We start from the raw sequence: 18858 nt of genomic DNA on the forward strand, positions 1-18858 counted from the left end.
TGTTGGGAGACAAAACAGTTTTTCTGAATCTGAATACTTGTTATAAAATGATGGTATTTCTATACAGGTATACATTAAATAATACATCAACAAAATGAAAAAAATGTTTATAGGGTTCAAGCTGTGTCATAATTCTGCTGAACCACACATCAATTCTCATAGTTAGGGTCTCTGAGGGTGTAGCCCACCCATTGGTTCACAATCACACCCTCGCCCTCTCTGCTTAACCTCAGCACCGCCATGCTGGATGCATGTGTTTACAAGGCAGAGCTGGAATGTTGACATTTTACACACACACACACACACACACACACACACACACACGCGCACACACACACGCACACACACACACACACACCAACATATACACACACACACACACACACACACACACACACACACACACACACACACACACACACACACACACACACACACACACACACACACACGTGTTGCTCACCTTTGGGCTTGTCGGCCACTTAGTTGATCGCCTGAGCATGGTGACATTTACTTTCTGTTTTTTTTATTAATTTTTTTTAAATGAGTGTAACCCCTTCCATGTTTGCTTGTCCAGGGGGTTGAGGAAATATATGTTGCCATGTTGGTTTACAACTTGCTCTGTCTATTTGCTCGTAGAATTCAGATTAAGGATGTATAGAATGGTATGTTGTTACGTCCTGCACTATGTTGAATATGGAAAGGTGCAGAAAATATTTGGATTGGAGCAGGTTCAAAGGTCAGAGGGGCCAGCCCACCGAGACTATGAAGCTCGTTTGAACCCAACATGTCTAGTCAAGGACAAAGCATTTCTGGTGTTTCGTCAACAGTCCCACTCTGCAATGTCACATAAGTAAATAGGGATGTGCAAATTGAGCAATGTGTCATCATAAATCATCATAAATCTTAACATACCACGTTAATAATAAGCAAATTACATAAAATCAGCAATCAATCCCTCCAATCCCAGCTATCCAACCATGGCGTTCAGGCCCTTGCCGTTACGCTGCAAGTGACACAACCAGCATACGGTGAGGGCTACAGTACTGAAGGACCCAAAGGTTAAAAGGAAATGCTTAAAAAGATGATGTTATCGATGTAGCGATGGCCCGCCCCCACCCACTGACTGACAACCAGCACAGGTCATTCGGATATATGGTTGGATGGGGGGAGGAGGGTTTGGGGTGCAGACCACAAGGCAGACACACTGAGGAATCGCACCGCATGGTGGGTCAACGCATGGTGGGGGGGGGGTTGGATCTGGGGGGGTGTCGGGGAGATAGGAGGGCCATCTCTCAACACCGTGGGGAGAGTGGAGAAGCATGGGATGAGAGAGGAGGAGAGAAAGGGGGTGGGGGTGGGGGGGGGGGCTGCAACAAAAGGAAGCGGATAGCTTTAAAAAAAGAAAGAAATAAAGTTCTCTCTGAACCGTTCTGTAAACACTAAGGGGATTAAAGGTTTAATGAACTGGTGATTGGAGAGCCAGAGAGAGTTGCACAGCCACATAGCCTGGCTGAAATCACAGTTGAAAGTTGACGGGGGTTGTTTTACATGATTGTTCACACATTGAATTGTATACTATAGGAGGATGCAACAACCATGAACTCTGTGAGGAAAACCCAAGGGAAAATAAACAGACAAATGGCTTTTTTTGCCTTCATATCAATCAATAATTAAACCTGAGCTGTGTCTCATTTTTCATGCCTAGGGGGCGAGGGCGCACTCATTTGAGGGCGGGCCCCCACAATATTTAATTTGGCCCCGAGTTGTTGGCCCTCAAGAGATTACGCCCCCCCCTTCAGAAAATGCCTTCAAAAATCCCAACCACCAAGGCCCACTCCAACCCAATATTGTCACGATTATAGAGAAACTGAGCCAAGTCGGTATAGCCTTATTAGTTTTGTGTGTGTGTGTGTGTGTGTGTGTGTGTGTGTGTGTGTGTGTGTGTGTGTGTGTGTGTGTGTGTGTGTGTGTGTGTGTGTGTGTGTGTGTGTGTGTGTGTGTGTGTGTGAGAGAGAGAGAGAGGGGGGGAGAGAGGGGGAGAGAGGGAGGGGGAGGGAGGGGGAGAGAGAGAGAGAGGGAGAAAGAGAGAGAGAGAGAGGGAGAGAGAGAGAGAGAGAGAGAGAGAGAGAGAGAGAGAGAGAGAGAGAGAGAGAGGGCGGCGGCGGCAGAGAGATGTAGAGCGAGAGAGCGAGAGAGAGAGAGAGAGAGAGAGAGAGAGAGAGAGAGAGAGAGAGAGAGAGAGAGAGAGAGAGAGAGAGAGAGAGACGTTCACCTTGTCGAGGCGCGATAGGGATCAGACGCCTTCCAATGGAGTGTGTGTGATCCATATACCTGTTGCACCGCGGAAGGTAGCTGTCTGTAGTGCAGACTCCAACCATGGCTCGAAGTCTGAGGTGGCTGTTCATCGGAGTCCTGTCCTTCTCCTGTTCGACTCTTCCCTGCATCGGATTTAACCTAGATGAAAGGTTTCCCGTCATTAAGGAGGGCAAAACCAGTGGAAGCTTTTTCGGATTTTCTGTCGCCCTCCATAAACAGACGGTCGGATCCCAGAAATACCTGTAAGTATTCCAACAATCAGCCCGTGCATATGAGACTCTTGGGGGTGATTAACTTGTTAAAAACGTGTTTTTAATTGAAACATGGCTTTTTACCCTTCTCCAGCCCGACACCTGCTTGCAACACTTTTCTTTTTTCCCCCTTTTTTTAACACACGAGAAGAGCTTTTAAACTATTGGTTGCGTTTCACTTCCTGCGCGCAACACCGGCAACAAAGCGCATCGTCGGTAGAAAGAAGAAAATTATATATATTTGACCAAAACACACTTCCACCACAATGCGTACAATCCATTTCCTTTAAAACACGGAATGCACAAGATACGTATCAGTCAGCACCTGCAGCTCCGTGGGCCGATTCAGCCTAAAAAACAATCTCCCATTTGGCCATTGGCCACCGATATACCTTCTTTATTACAGGGATATAACTATTTGCTAAAGAAGATGGGTTGCCTGACTAGTAAACATGTCCGATATAACTCAAACTATTCAACATTTCCACAACAACAATGCATAAATCAGTGCGATGTGTGTATGAAACCAGCGTGTGATTGTTTTATTGCAGCCCTCAAGGAAAGAGGGTTTTTTATTATAGTTATAAGCCAATGTGAAACAGGACAGGTAGGCCAGATGTACGTGGTCCTATTTATTGTTATACATGTTGTATTCAGGTACAATTCAGGTACAGTAGAGCGTCAGAAATCAGCGACGCCTCTACGTTCTAAAACGTGCCTCCAGGCGGCTGAATGAGACTCAGAAAGAATGACTTCTGGTTTCGCACTAAAGTTGATCTTTGTCAATGGTCCACATTCGCAATAGGTAGGCTAGATGCGGCCTGCTGATCACCGAATACATTTTGCTTTCATAAAATAATATTGATTATAATAATGAGAAAAAAAAGTGTTATTTAGAAGTTCAAAGTTGGCTAATTTCCATCACGGTGAAACGCCTCAAACTCTTGTGAAGCATTCGCTTCCCTTTCGGCCAATTACAATGCCCTCATGTCCTTCCGCATCTGTGATCATACCAGTCCGCATCTCTTTCATGAAAATCGGCCCAATTACAGCTTTGATCTGTTAATCAGGAAGACCAATCGCACTGAGCAGACCTCTCTTCCTGTATGACGTCAAAGCCTCCCTCATAAATGCCCCCCCCCTCCCCTGCCCCTCCCATATCTCAGTCTGTATCAGACCTACTGTGACCTATACTGCCGATTGATGTACCCCACTCCGAACCTCAGCAGTAGGCCATCCCAGCGCTCTGACACCCGGTTCGATGGGCCATAATGACCTCTCCTTCTTCCCCAGGGATGTTGACACCATCCACACACTGCAACCCAACATGGCCTGCCACATGGCCATGGATAGGGCCAAGCAATCTGGGGAAAGGGGGTGGAATGACTTGAGGGGGAGGGAGGGAGGATCGGGAGACGTGTGTACAAGCCACCCTGCTGTGTCTAGCAGGACTGTCGTGCAAATATCAGCGGGGCACCAATCAAAACTGTTGTCATAGTAATAGGTAATGTCCTGCATGTTTGGGTCACTGAGGCCCCCTCCACACAGAGCCGATGTTTGGGTGAACCGCAGTCTTGTGCGTTTCGGCCGACCATCCAGACGGAGCCGGCGAATCCGGTGCCCGAAACCGCACATTTCTGAAACCACCCTCGGAGGTGGTTTCAAATCTATCCGTACCTATGCGGTTTCGTGTTAGATTTCGTGTGGACGCCTGAAACGCAAACGATGACGTCATCATCCCCCCACCAGCTGGGGGACGTCCGAGTTGCGTGGAATTTATTATTTATTTTTTTATTTGTATTCTTTTTGTAGCTTTAAATAAAGCCCCTCGATAAATTTAATTACTAACTGTACATAAGGACTGTAAAAGTACTTCTGTTAAATTTTAAAGGTTGAATCACCTCGTGATTGAATGACCTCGTGATTGAATGTTTGTATACAGCGCGCAGGCTGTATGCGCGCAGGCTTGATGCGCTCCACTTCTTTCTGTGGAGAACCAGCGCCTTGAATATTTACTACAGCGTTTCTCCAGCTCGTAGCGGTTTCGCCATGACTCCGTCTTTACGGAGATATTCCTGAACCGCATTAAACGAAACCGGATCGTTTTTGCCCGATTAGAGAAAGAGACATGGTGGTCACTGGTCAACGTTCTTTACGTCTTTATAAGCGAGGAATACAATTGATTATGATTACATGTTAGGCCTACTACATTCCTCTCTGTCATGTGCTCCCATTAAATAATGGGGGCCGACCCTGGTTTCAAGAAAAAAAAACTCTAGTCTATGCTCAAGAGGATCAATTGTTTTTGCTTTTCAATGCATTTCAGTACAATAATACCTCAGTAAGTGCTACTTCAGGCCACCAAGTCCATCAATAGAGCACGGACAGCGGCACGATTCAATGTTCAAAGCGGCACTTCTCGCGGAACATGGCGAGAACCTCTGTTCACTGGTGTAGGATTTAAAAACATAGTTTCCTCCATGTTCACATTGTGTTGTCTTTGTCTTGTCTGCTTTGTATGAACAGTTGAGGTTATCTGCTGTATCCCAGGGTCTGTCTGGCCTCACCACACTGACGCTCACCACAAAGCTGCTTCTTTGTGCCCACATTCTGCCCAACTATTTCAATTGAGGATGACTGAATGAAAGACATAGAGAAAGAAAAGAGTTGGGATTATAAGCCAGTCGTGACATGTTCAGTGTTTAAAGCGTACGTGTCTCCCAGGGCGAGCAAGAGTATCATAACAGAACATCGGAGTTCCACTGCAAAGTTGTGTTCCCCCCTCCCCCAAACTTCTAAAGATGTACCCGCTATTATCCAATTTAACTAAGCCCAGAAAGATATCCCTAACTCACGTGCATTGTGTGAAACGTACTCAACCAAATATTGTTCTGTTTAGTTATTTGCGCTGTTAATTACAATGATCAGAGGGTTATTTTCCTGCAGAGAGTGAGAACAACTCACTAGAGTGTCTCGCTCATTCAGTGTCTACCTGGGGGCCAATTTGTCCAGGTTATTCATCCCTCATGTCCCCCCTACCCTTTCCCCTCCCCCCCCCCCCCCCGTGTAAGGCAACCAAGAGAAGGCTCTTTTTGTTCTCTAGTGGTGCCGGGAGGAAGGGCCGGACATCAGCTGTTCACCCATTGGCTCTTCCAGGCCCCTGACCCTGAGCTATTTCAGGAATGTCTCGCCCTCCTTCAGCACACTCGCGACCTGGCAGGTTGGCAGGTTGGGACAGGCTCCGATGCTGGAGTAGTGAGGCGTTCAGGACCAGGAATATAAGGGGGGATTCGGAAAGGCTTTGCAACTAACGACCCCTGCGAAACACTTCTCGACCTACATCTGAATCAGGCCCTGCCTGTCGTAACAGCATAAAGCCCGGTCGGTAGGGAGACTCAAGCTGATTCTGGGTCAAAGTCTGTTAAAGGGCCTCTGAGATTTAGACTGCAAATTGCACTCACACAGCACCCATTGTTTTGATCAGGGTTTAGGTGCTACGGTTAGCGGTTAGCCAGTTTGTGTCTGACTGCCATGGCTGCAGGCTAGGAAAGCCAGCCATTTTATTTGACGGGGACTTCCCCAACCTCCCGCAAGGTGCAGTTCAGCCCAGCTGTTGGAGGGTTTGAAAGATGCTTCGCATTCACAGTCGATCTCGTCCCCCCATCCAACAATCCTGCTAAATAGTCGAAAAATTTCAATTAAACTCAACCTAATTATTTTAAACTCTAATGAGATAGAAAATAGATCAGTAGGCTGTACGAAAAATGACCTTCAAATCCATAGTCAGTGTGATAATTCAATCTCAGACAAATGTTTGTCTATGTACATCCCCAATTTATTTTGATCAGAGAACATTCAAAATTCTGTGTTACAAAATTGTAGGGCAAAGATATGTGTCAAATGTTTTGCGGGAGTATAGTCCCATGCCTGTGAGGAGATCATGTAAAGGTATGAAGGCTGGCTTCGCTCCAACATTCCCAAGCCTTTCAGCATGCTATCAAAGAGCAGATGTCACACAACAATGACTTGATGATAACAATCAGGTACCATCACTTACCTTGTGTTTGATGTGAAAGCCAGTAGCCCCCTATTCCATATTGAGAGGAGAGTGAGCCACAAGCCAATGGCAACTTACATTTAGTCATTTAAAAGAACATGTAGGCCTACTGTGTACTTAGTTTCAGGACCATTTGTCTTTTATAGTTAGTGAGTAGTTAGTAGTTAGTTAGTTTTGTTAGACTGTGGTATTTATTTAAGTTGTATTTATTAAGACTCTCTTTCCACTCTTTTTAATAAACTCTGAAAATACTTCCCAAATTTTTTCATAAATATGGAGCCCGCTCAAGTGAGACCGACTCATTGTATGGGTGGAGCAAAAAGCCTATCAAAGTTTAACTTTGAACCGGAAATTGTTTCCCCCTGCTTTAAAGTCATGGGATTGAAATGCTAAGAATTCGTCTGAACGGTTTGTGTTGAGTCGCTGGTGCTTATCTGTTGTGTTGTACAGGAAATTAATGACAACCTCTCCTGCAATGTTAAAAATGGTTGGAGGTCCTCCCCAGCTGACGCCCCAAGGGGCGCACCATCCTGCAGGAGCAACCTGCTGAATGCCGTCTCTGTCCATTCTTTTGTGGACTTGTACAAACACAGTAAACATCATCAGCTGGTGCCTTTTGTTACCCAGAGCCCATCTTCCTCCTAAGCTGAGGCAAGACTCACAAACCACCGTCCTGAGCGTTAAAAGACCAGACCTTTTAACACCCACCAGTCCTTCTTGGAAAGAGTAGAACAAAATACTCTGGAAGTGGTTCATATCTGTAACCAGAGGCGGCATTACCTATTGAACTATGTAGTGATATGATGAGGAAGAATCGGCACATCACACAAGGCCAAAGTCGTAACCAATGTATTCATGCTGGTTTTCGCAGCAGCGGTTATAAGACAAAGCCATGTGTGTTATCTGACTTCCAGGTGAACCCCTGCCAAAGGAAGTCCAAAGTTTATCAGGGACATGCATTACTTGGAAACATGCTAACACTGCTTAAACTTGTCCGCACCCACCTTGTCCACCTCTGCCTCATCCACGTCTAAAATGAGTATAAAGTTGAAGGGGGACAACTGCACTTACCACACACACAGTAGTAACGTGTACGATAGGGGTTGGGATCATTTTAGAATAGGTCTGTTGTAAATTCCTCTCCTTTACAGCTCTATGAGTGGCTGGTGTTGTCCCTTGGGGGTGTGTTGACCCCCTAGGGCTCGAGATAGGACCACTGGGACCAGTCTGTAGTGTTTGACTCCCAGTCGAAAGGTTCTTGGTTCCAACTCCAGCGTCCGCAGCCTACCTGTAGGCGTCCTTGAGCAATAGGCCCGACTCACGAGTGCTTTTCAATGATACATTACTAAATGACAACATTGTAGATAGAAACCTGTGTTGTACGCTGAACTTTGTGTAGCTTTGTATCTGCTCGTGTTTAAAGCATTCAGGTCCATTATATTGAATGGTTGAACTTAATAACCTGCTTGTGTGGATGCGTGTGGATGATACGCATGTTCTTTGTCTATGACTCATTCCTGGCGAGCATGCTGGGTTTTTACGTGTTTTTAAGTACACATGAATGTATGCTCACGTGGTATACACAGGTCCGTCGGCTATACAGACAGTCTTTCCCGCTTTGCTAAATGATTAAGTCTGTTCACCCCTGTGCATACATCTCTGCCAGTGGGGGAAGCCATGGAAGGAAACATCTCACCTGTCCTCACCAGCCTGAGTCGCCCATTTTGTCGGGTGAAAAGGGATTTTCATCGGATGTTTGAGATGCTTATTGCGACGATAACGGGGGGACATCCCATGACCCATGTTTGACTGGTCACACGGGGCTAAATGAGTTTACTCCCCCATGACGTTTGCTGTTCACAGATGGTGTCCTCCACACAGGATGTGGATCCAGTTGACATATGACACATACATGTGTGTTTGTGTGTCTGTGTGTGAGTGTGGGTGTGTGTGTGTGTGTGCTTGCGTGTGTGTGTGTGTGTGTGTTTGTGTGTGTGTGTGTGTGTGTGTGTGTGTCAATTTGACTCATAATGGTGAACTTGAATCTCCTAAGCTTGTTTCATGCCGTGCCTTTGATGCTGCCGATATAGAAAGCAGCACACAAAATTGAAATATCGACATTCACAAAGTTTCATATCCTGTAGAACTGAAATCTCGCCCCCCCTCACAGTCATCCTTTATCCCCCCAACCATAACTCAAATTTCTCCTCTATATGGTCTGTCTGCCTGTCTGTATGTCTTCCTGTCTTTATAAGAAGACCGACGCTAGACCATATGGAAAGCAGAAGTGGTAAAGGTGCCAAACTCCACTTATCATTCTCAGAAGCAGAAGTCAAATTCAAATGTGTTTTCAGTGAAAATTCAAATTGTTTTATTTACTAATGATCCAGTTGCCAGGATTTACTGCTTATATAGCCTGCCGCTACATTAAATAGTTTGTGTTTTTGGTAAATTTGATGTTTTGTGATATTTCAATAAATATAACATCAATAAATAAATATTTCTTTGACTGCATCTTAAGATTTTAGAGGGCAAACCTTTTCTTTGGTGACAGGAAATGGGATTGTCCTTAAAAAGGCCCTTTTGTACCAAACAGGTGCGGCGAGTCAGTGGAGGCTGGGGTGGAGGGGGGGCAAATAAGACCACCATGACCCCACAAGCAGCAGGTGGTTCAACCACAAGAGAACCGTCACAATGTTTGCCTTGTGGGGACTCATCCGCTTGTTATGTACGCGTGCATTGCCAGCACACACACACACACACACACACACACACACACACACACACACACACACACACACACACACACACACACACACACACACACACACACACACACACACACACTGGAAGGTGACTGTATGAACAGCTACATGAGGGCACAATGAACAGTCTGATAGCGATGTGTATGCTCACCGGTCCCACCCACTGCTGCAGTGTATGCTCCATTGAGCTAGTAGCAGTCTGGGTCAATACAGGCGAGGAGGCAGTACAAAGGGCCTGCAATGGGCAAATACACCAAGGTGTGGAGTGGGAGGGTGGAGAGATATAGATTCATAATGAAAGAACAGATGAATAGATGACTGAATGTAAAGATGGACATAATAACTGATGAGGTACCCGGTTGGCACTGGTTGCACTTCTAGCCATCTCTGAAAGGAGGGTCTCAAGGATTTGTCCACCCAGAGGCCTGGGGGTGGGGGGTGGGTACACTCACCCGGGTTAACCCTCCTTTCCCACTGGGCTTTGGGCTGTTTTCTTTCCTTGCCCTTCTGAGAGCTTAGGCTTATGGGTGTCCTGTATGGGGGGGGTCCCCTAGAGAATAGTTGTGACAAAGGGCTATACTATACTAATGGGCTGTTCATCTCTAGTTTCACGGTTTGAGGAAGCCTATACTACTACTCAACCACTTCATCGAACATTTTTATCAGGGATCGCTCTATAAATGTGCATCTGAATTGAAATGACTCATTTGACTTTACTTCATATTAAGACATTTAGACACAATAGATGTTTGTGTCTGTGTGTGCGCGTGCGTGCGTGTGCGCACATGCGTGCTTGTGTGTGTATGTGTGCGTGTGTGTGTGTGTTTCCCATTGGCAGTGCAGGGCTCTCACTGCTGTTCTGTTTGTCTCATCCTGCAGAACAGCCTCTCCTCCCCAGCCTCAGACACAGAGTCATACAGGGTCTTTCAGCATTGTCATTACAGCCTGACAGAAGCATAAACAGGCCTCTGCCATCACCCTTCCCCCTCCCCCATCTCCACTCTCCCTCTCTCTCTCTCAAACTAATGCCTAATAATCTGATCTGCAGATCGAGTCACTCCATTCAGTTCTGCGTCTCTTCTCGTCGCTTCCCAGATCTAATCGGGCCCAGGTCGTCCTTCCTGGAAATCGATCGGGCTCCACGCTCAGACACGTAATTGGTTCATAACGTACTGAGGAAATATCCTGCGGTGCTGTTGACATGGTTATCATGCTTTGTTTTGTGTACGAAATAGCTGTTTTGAGGCTAATGCTCATGCTTGTGTTTGTATGCACCGACAAAGTAATGAACTCGACGGTGCTACCGTAGTGGTATTGCAGTCCCTACTGAAGGAATTAAAGTGGTAACGGTTCCCTCTCCCGAGGCCCAGCCACGGGGTAATTATCCCACCCCTCCAGCTATGAGATGCAGGTTTATAAAGTTGTAAATTATTGTTCTTTGTACAGGAAGCCACACCTTACAACAAACAGCGTGCCCAGAGTCTTACCTGGATCGGTGACCAATAGGGTGGGTGTAGCTGACATAGGCCCGTACCTGTTCCAGCATATAGAAGAACTTCTTTTTATCAAGAACACTCATAGCAAGTTCTCTCTCTTCCCCATCTCTCGTCTTGAAGGCTCTCCTTTTTCCTCGTTGGCTTTTTTCCGATTACACGGCTGCTTCTCCTGCTGTGTTTTCGCGGTAAATATTGTGACATAATTACAGCTGTATGCAGTTCAAACAGTGCTTGTGAAGCCGTTCCTCCGCCGAGAGAAAGCTTTGTCTGACCTTGCAGAAATTCTCGCCACACAAGCGCTGCCAGTCGACCCCTTAAATCCCCAAATCAGACAACAAAAACAACAAGCTAAGGAAGAAAAGAACCGTGTGTGTTTAAAAAAGCGTATCTTTAAACCGATATTTTTTGCTTTTCGGTTTGCTTCAGTATACTGTAATACGATAATGACGATCCTATCCCGCCGTGTACGTCACGCTTCTCTTCTCTGGGATTTGCTTTCCTTTTTACCAATGCCAAGCCGGGCTCACCAGGACTAGGTGTGTTACCATCACGGAGGTTTGGTTCAGCCCATCAATTCACGTGCTCCAGAGACTCTGGCTTTTGGGCGAATTTCAACATGCCCCTCGTGCCTGGAATGCAGCTGCTGCTTGCCACCCACTCCCAGACCCCCCCCCCCCTCTCCCAGCCTCCCCCGCTCTGAAACCTCCCCCAACCAGTGCTTTTATGAGGAGGTGATGAGCAGAAGTGCAGGAGGAGGAGGTGGTGGTGGTGGTGGTGGACGTGATGGAGCGTGTGTCTATGTGTGAACAGGACATAGCTCAGTGGTCAGAAGGGGTTTTCTGGCGCAGGGCCTTGGAGCTGTCTATCAGACTTGGGTTCACCACTTCCCTGTGTCCGCCATGCTGGAAGTACGCTCCAACATGAAGCCGTTGAGTGTGTACTGTGATCCCAAAGAAAGGGTGTGTTATTTGGTTCTGAACAGTCGTGCAACACAGAAAAAATCTGCTCTACAGAGAATTATCAAGTGTCATGTAATAATATTTTAATTAAAATGACAGTTATGAGTTATTCAATTTCCCCTATTTCAGTTCATATTTTCAGATAGAACTAAATGCCATGACTACACATATACTCTTTCTCCTGTGAACTTTTTGTCTTATAAATATTTGTATCTAACTAACTTATAGTCTGCGAACTTTTTGTCTTGTAAATATATGTATCTAACTAACTTATAACGTTCAACACACAACCAGCTCTTTCAGAAGAGTTGTTACCCTTACTTGATCATTTTCCTTCTTTGTGCTGAAGAGCGAAGACAGGTAGGAAAGGCATGGTGAACCAAACCAGCGCTCTATAGCCTGATAAAACGTCTAAGGCGACCTACTCAAGGTTTCCTAAAATTGTGATAAGTTTCAGACACAGAGCGACACATTGGCTCAGTATCTGGTGAGTGATAAAGACTTGGGCTTTTTGTATCGTTTTATTAACTGTCTGACTGTTAGTGCAAGGTCTGTGGCAGTTGGCTGTGTTTTAACTGTCTGTCCCCATTTCTAGCTTGAATGCTATCTAGATTGCGCTGTCTGTGTGTGTCTCACTCCCTCTCTCTCTCTCTTTCTCTATCGCTCTCGCTCTTTCTCTCTCGCTCTCGCTCTTTCTCTCTCGCTCTCGCTCTTTCTCTCTCGCTCTCTTTATCCAGCTCTCCCTTCATATAATTAGTCACCATCCCACGCTTTGAGATTTTTTTTTTTTTATCAGATAACAGATTCTCCCCCTCTCTCACTCCCTCCCTCTCTCTCTCACTCCCTCTCTCTTTTTCTCCCTCTCTCTCTCTCTCTCTCTCTCTCTCTCTCTCTCTCTCTCTCTCTCTCTCTCTCTCTCTCTCTCTCTCTCTCTCTCCATCCCTGTCTCCCTTCACACAGTAACACCTCCTTGTGCTTCTTGGTCAATCTGGATTAGCTTCCATGGTACCTGTTTGATGGGCCTGCCAATTATCCATAGCTATGACTTGAGGTTTACAATCTTGCTTCATGTCAGCAACTTTAACATCAACACACTGCCATTTCCTGACTGACACAGACATTATAGGCAAACACAGAGCCTTTGGGGAAATCCGTACTCTTAGCATACCTGTCAGTGCCTCTCTACTCTGCGTCTGTGGAAGCTCCCCTCTGCATTTCTCAGCCAACGTTTTTTGTTTTTTGTACGAAGGCTCAGTCTGCAAGTGAAAGGTTGTGTCATCTCTTTCTCTGCTTGTCATCAGGTTGTCACGGTAATTGATGGATGGCTGATAACGTCCAATGGACAGCGAGGACGGTATAGCTAATCAGCCCTCTATGTTTTTAAGATTATGCAGGTTTAAGGTAAAGGTCGTCTTTCTATGTTTGTCCGACAAGGAGATGCTCAAAGAATAATACTATAGGGACAACCTTGCTTCCTGCAAGGAACATTATCCTGTGCAAGTCGCCCCTGGATGTATTTGGCCTACGCTTAACATGAAACTAGTTGCTGGTCATGTGGATTCCATTGGATGTTTTGGCTACACCTAGCACATAACTACCTAGATACTGCTCCTGTGAGTTCCCTTGCGTTTGTCTGGCTTCTGTAACTGTGTCAAAATATAAAAAAAGAGATAGACAAGAGAAGAAGAAAGATCCTCCCACGGTGTTCGCTGAACTCAAGTTAGAAACCTTCTCACCCGAGGTCAACAATTTGTAATTGGTTAATCGGATGTCGCTTCCGCGGTAAGGTTTGAACACACATGGCTAAATATTAGCAGAGAGTTAGCCAGTGATTTCCTTGTCTTGTTGGATGTTCAGGTTGAATGTACACACTGACACTATACCAGTACCAGCCTTATCTGCGTTGATTGTGAATAAACACAGCAGGTAGTGTGAGTGTGGCAGAGCCTTGTACACACTCTCCTACCGTCAGGTTACTTGTAAATATACATTTATCAGGCCGCCTTAACCTTGGAATTAACCTTTTGTATGTTCTCCAGAATCTCTCCTCCTAGCTTGGAGCGGGAAATGAAACATTCACTGGGTTGGTCAAGGGCTTGGTTTCTGATTCATTCCACCGTCAACAGTATTACAGTAATCAATCCTACCCTGAATGTGTTCCGTAATGATTCACCTCCGGTCTCTGGCATCGAGTTGAAACAATTCAGTCTTGGCTCACAAAGGATTTTGAGGCATTTTTGAACGATTAACTGACCTCACAAGTAGCCTGTGTTTGTTCCTCTTCAAGGTTGCTCCCGACCGTTTTCTAGTTGTTTTATCTGCACTTATCAGCGAGTGCTTCTGAAGGGAGTGAGAGAGAGGTTTGGCTCCCAGAACTGCCTTGTTGTAGGGAGCATAAGGCCAGGGTAGTCTTCGTGGTTAATGAGGGTATTTGACGAAAGACTCTGGGTTTGAATGCCAAGGTGAGGCACCCCCTACCTGCCGGTTAATGACACGTGTCTGAATTCACTGTGTGTCGTTTTGAATAAAGGTGTCTGCTATGATTAAATGACAAAAGGCAAACAGGAATATGAAAACCGTTAACGGAATCCCTGCTTTGTACGGCTTTAAGCTATGTTGAATGAAAGAAATAAAAAAAATACATATATAATACATATATTGAAGTAAGTGCTGAGATTCTTCTTATTTTAAAACTCCAGTAATAATCAGATTGCTCAATGGTTGGTTTTCTGTTGCTATGCATGTCTTATACTTACAGATTGCACTTTAAACAGATACCAGGATGACAGAGGCAACACAAACTGGGCAAGTGCAAACAAACAAACCTCAACAACACAGCCGAGTTAACACAACGCGCACATCAATCACTCAGGGCCCGTCTGCACCTCCCGCCTACAAAGTGGCTTCCATAAATCCTTTGTTGACAGTTACTACCCCCCCTCCCCCCACTCCTTACAGACCCCGTAGGAAACCCCTAATCCACCCCTCTTCAAAGTCCTCTGGCAGGCTAAAATGGTGCTGATGTGGGGGTCTACCCAGGACCCAAACCATAGGGTTCACCACGAAGACCACTGGTGTGTGCGTGCGTGCGTGCGTGCGTGCGTGCGTGCGTGCGTGCGTGCGTGCGTGCGTGCGTGCGTGCGTGCGTGCGTGCGTGCGTGCGTGCGTGCGTGCGTGCGTGCGTGCGTGCGTGCGTGCGTGCGTGCGTGCGTGTGGTTGGGTGGGTGGGCGCGTGTATGTTTGCATGACTGAGTTGCCAATGGCGTGTCACTGGGTTGTGAAGCTCATCCAGGCAGTAACCCTCCCACGCACGAGATTTTGCTTTTTTTAATCAGATAACTGGTCATGTTGTTGTGTGTGTGTGTGTGTGTGTGTGTGTGTGTGTGTGTGTGTGTGTGTGTGTGTGTGTGTGTGTGTGTGTGTGTGTGTGTGTGTGTGTGTGTGTGTGTATGCGCACGTGTGTGTGTGTGGTTGTGTTTCTCTGTGTGTTTGCAAGCATTTGTGTGTGTGTGTGTGTGTGTGTGTGTGTGTGTGTGTGTGTGTGTGTGTGTGTGTGTGTGTGTGTGTGTGTGTGTGTGTGTGTGTGTGTGTGTGTGTGTGTGTGTGTGTGTGTGTTTATGTTTGTGTCTGTCTGTATTATCTCGATTTGATGTACCGAGGCATTTAGTGTACACTCTGACGCAAGAATTTAACCTGATTGGGTTTGAAAGGTGAAAAGGCAATTAAAAAGAAAAACGTAGTAAACAGTTTACCATATATTTAATGTGTAAACCTCTTAAAAGCCTAGGTTCTGTGTTTAGACTAGCTTGATCACTTGAAACCTTATCTAGTCGCCTCCCCTACGGCATATTTTTGACTGTAGTCTGTCAGCTGTGTAGGCTATGTTCTTCCGGGAGCAGAATGTGATTTAATCTGATAATATTGCTTTCTTCCTCTACGTCTGTTGCGCTCTAGTGTCCATGTCTCTCTCCTAATCTATCTTTGTCTCTCTGTTTTGTTGTTTGTCTGTGTGTGTGTGTGTGTGTGTGTGTGTGTGTGTGTGTGTGTGTGTGTGTGTGTGTGTGTGTGTGTGTCTGTGTGTGTGTGTGTGTGTGTGTGTGTGTGTGTGTATGTGTGTGTGTTCGATCCATTCAGGCTCCTCGTGGGAGCCCCCAAGGAGAAGGCAGAAAACCTGAAGAACGTCAATGAAACGGGCGCTGTCTACTTCTGTCCCATTACCACGGCGACGGCCGACTGTTCCCGGGTGGATTTCAAGAGTACACAGACACCATTAGAAAAGGGTACAGCCGGCTCAAGTTATAAGTGTTTGATTAACATAAATCTATGTTAATTTTAGCAATTTAAGTTAACATTTACGGCATTTAGCAGAAGCTTTATCGAAAGCAACTTACATTCATACACACATTCACAGACCGACAGCAGAGTCAACCATGCAACGTGACAGCCCGCTCGTCGGGAGCATTTAGGGTTAGGGGTCTTGCTCAGGGACACCTCGACACTGAGAACTAGTAACCTTCTGGTTACAAGTCAACCCGCACTTCCTCCTGAGCTAAACTGAGCTTTCAGTCACATTAAGGCCCAATCCCAAGCCCAAGGCCCAATGCCATTTCCTTACCCCTTCAAAACAAGGGGGAGGGGTAAGGGGAAGGGGTTAGGGGTAGAAATGGGAGCTTTGTGTTATTCAAACTTTTTAATTTTCCTAATTTTTCCTTGAATGGTTGTTGTTCCTTGACTCACACAATTGACTAAACTTGACTAGACTATAATCATATTGGTCGCCAACAAAATAAACACAATGTTCATTATTTTTCTAATTTTTGGCCAAGAAAATACAATTTGATGAAACAAAAACAGAATATTCTTAAAGCACCCGAGGCCGATAATTACTAGTTATTAGTACATAGATTCACCCCTGCAGCACCCAGGGCCAGAACGGTCCCATGATACAGAAAGGAAGAACGAGGCTATTTGGTAATCACGTTTGATGTTGGAGTCATGTGACTCATTATCCTCGTCAGGACTTGAACCAGGTGGAGCCAATCCCCCCTGATAACACCAGCTCCTAACTCATGAAGAATGCGCTGCCTTTCTCTATTCGCTCACCACTTTGGCCATGCCTCTACATGGTGTCTATGATGTTGTGTTTCTGTGCATCCCCTGTTTTATGGCTATCATTGAATCATAATCTAACCTGTTGTTTTGGTTAACCCCGTGTCTTAGTCTAACAGCTTGTCATATGTGTGATTTGGTCCATTCTGTGATTTAGTCTAATCTGTGATTAAATCTAATTTGTGCAATAGTCTAATCTTTGAATAAATCAAATCTGTGATTAAGTCTAATCTGTGATTTAGTCTACCGAGGGACATAGTCTCACCTGTTAGTTTGTGTAAAATGTGATTCAGTCTTATCTGTGATTTAGTCTAAATCCTAGTTTAGGATTTAGACTTTCAGTGACAAAGTCTAACCTGTGACGTACTCTAATCTGTGACTAAATCTACTGAGGACATACTCGCATTTGACCAACTGCTTACTCTAACTCGTGACCTAGCCTAACCTGTGACCTTTGACCTTTTGACAGATGATCAGTCAGAGATGGTGGAGGGCATGTGGCTGGGGGTGACCGTGGCCAGCCAGAAAGACCTCCCCGATGGCCGCATGCTGGTGAGGGAACAAACTCTGTCCTTTCCATCCACCACCTTTAGCTGTCCCACAGGCCTACGTTATTCCATGTGGGAGAAACGTTCTGACTTGCGATTGAACCCCGCGCTCCAAGGCATGCGGCCATCGATACGTCAAGTTGTACGCGGGAGGGAGCGAGAAGCATCGGCGCATGGTGGGCAAGTGCTACGTGAGGGGCAACGACCTGACCTACGACCCCAACGACCTGTGGCAGAATAACCAATACGAGTTCTGCAACCCCACCTTCGACATGGATCTGGAGGGCATGTGCAACTTGGGCATCTCCGGGGGCATCACGGGCAGCGACGTCTACATTGGCTCGCCCGGGAGCTTCACCTGGCAAGGTGAGCCCCCCCCCCCCCTCTCCTAATCCCCCTCCTTCCTGTCTTTCCTCAACCCACCTCATGGGACTCCAGATGTTTGGGTGGCTGGGCATGAGGAGAGACGCTTTAGGAGAGGGAGTAAGGCTGTTCTGCACCGAGGAGATAGTCATCCAGATAGTCATCCGCTGTTGGTCCAGTTCTTCAGCTGACATTTTGTGTAAAAATTTAATTGAGATTAGTTTGTATTGTGTTTCTCTTGCAAATTCAGCAATGCAAAGTGCATTGGGGAGACACAACACATTAAGTGAGCCGTAAATAAATAACGAAAATGTAACTTCACGTGATGCAAAGACGGTTAAACCAAATGGGTTAAGGTAAAAACTAGTTGTGGTTTATTGTTCTGTGGTAATGAGCTCCTGCCCAGTGCATTATAGGTGCCTATTATTAACGAAACGTGGTTAATTAAGAGTGAAATAAAATAGAATAAATAACATAATTTAAACTGCTTTGGAAACTTGGCTATTCTACGATTTAAAGTTTTTCGTTTCTGCATGGAATTACCATGACTAAAGCCAGGCAGCAATGAGTATGATTTGAACTCAGATATAATAGGCAGATTTTGAGCAGACACGGATTGGGCCCTTTTCTTTTTTCTTTGAGACTGCAATCTGGTGTGAGTCTGGCAGTGGGATTAATCCACGTCTTGGAGCGTGTGGTTCGTTGTAACAACATTTCCCTGGTGGTCTGCAGGTAACGTTCACATCACGTGGAGAAATCCAGACCCCAATAGTGCCTGGGACTCCGACGACAAGCAATTTGGTCGTCTGAAAAAGAACTACAACAACTACATGGGTAGGTCACCCCCACACTTTGACTATAGATATGTTCCGGTATTTATAAACCATGGAATGACCTTTGTCATGATATCTACCCTTCTATTCAATATCTTGTCATTTTTTTTCTGCCATTTTGATGTTCCTCTAACTGGTTCTTACTGGCTGTGAACCAC

At 45.8% G+C, this 18858-nt stretch overlaps 1 protein-coding gene across 1 annotated transcript in view; it reads left to right on the plus strand.

Moving 5' to 3' along the window:
- Positions 1-2207: 2207 nt before the first annotated feature.
- Positions 2208-18858, plus strand: part of itga3b (integrin, alpha 3b) — a 32277-nt gene continuing 15626 nt past the window's right edge. The window contains exons 1-5 of the mRNA XM_030339656.1: positions 2208-2561; positions 15982-16127; positions 17426-17508; positions 17621-17870; positions 18600-18701. Of these exons, the coding sequence (XP_030195516.1) occupies positions 2380-2561; positions 15982-16127; positions 17426-17508; positions 17621-17870; positions 18600-18701 (763 nt within the window). The 5' untranslated portion in view covers positions 2208-2379. The remainder of the gene's footprint in view (positions 2562-15981; positions 16128-17425; positions 17509-17620; positions 17871-18599; positions 18702-18858) is intronic.

Source organism: Gadus morhua, chromosome 18 (assembly GCF_902167405.1).
Source record: "Gadus morhua chromosome 18, gadMor3.0, whole genome shotgun sequence".
Classification (NCBI taxonomy): Eukaryota; Metazoa; Chordata; class Actinopteri; order Gadiformes; family Gadidae; genus Gadus; species Gadus morhua.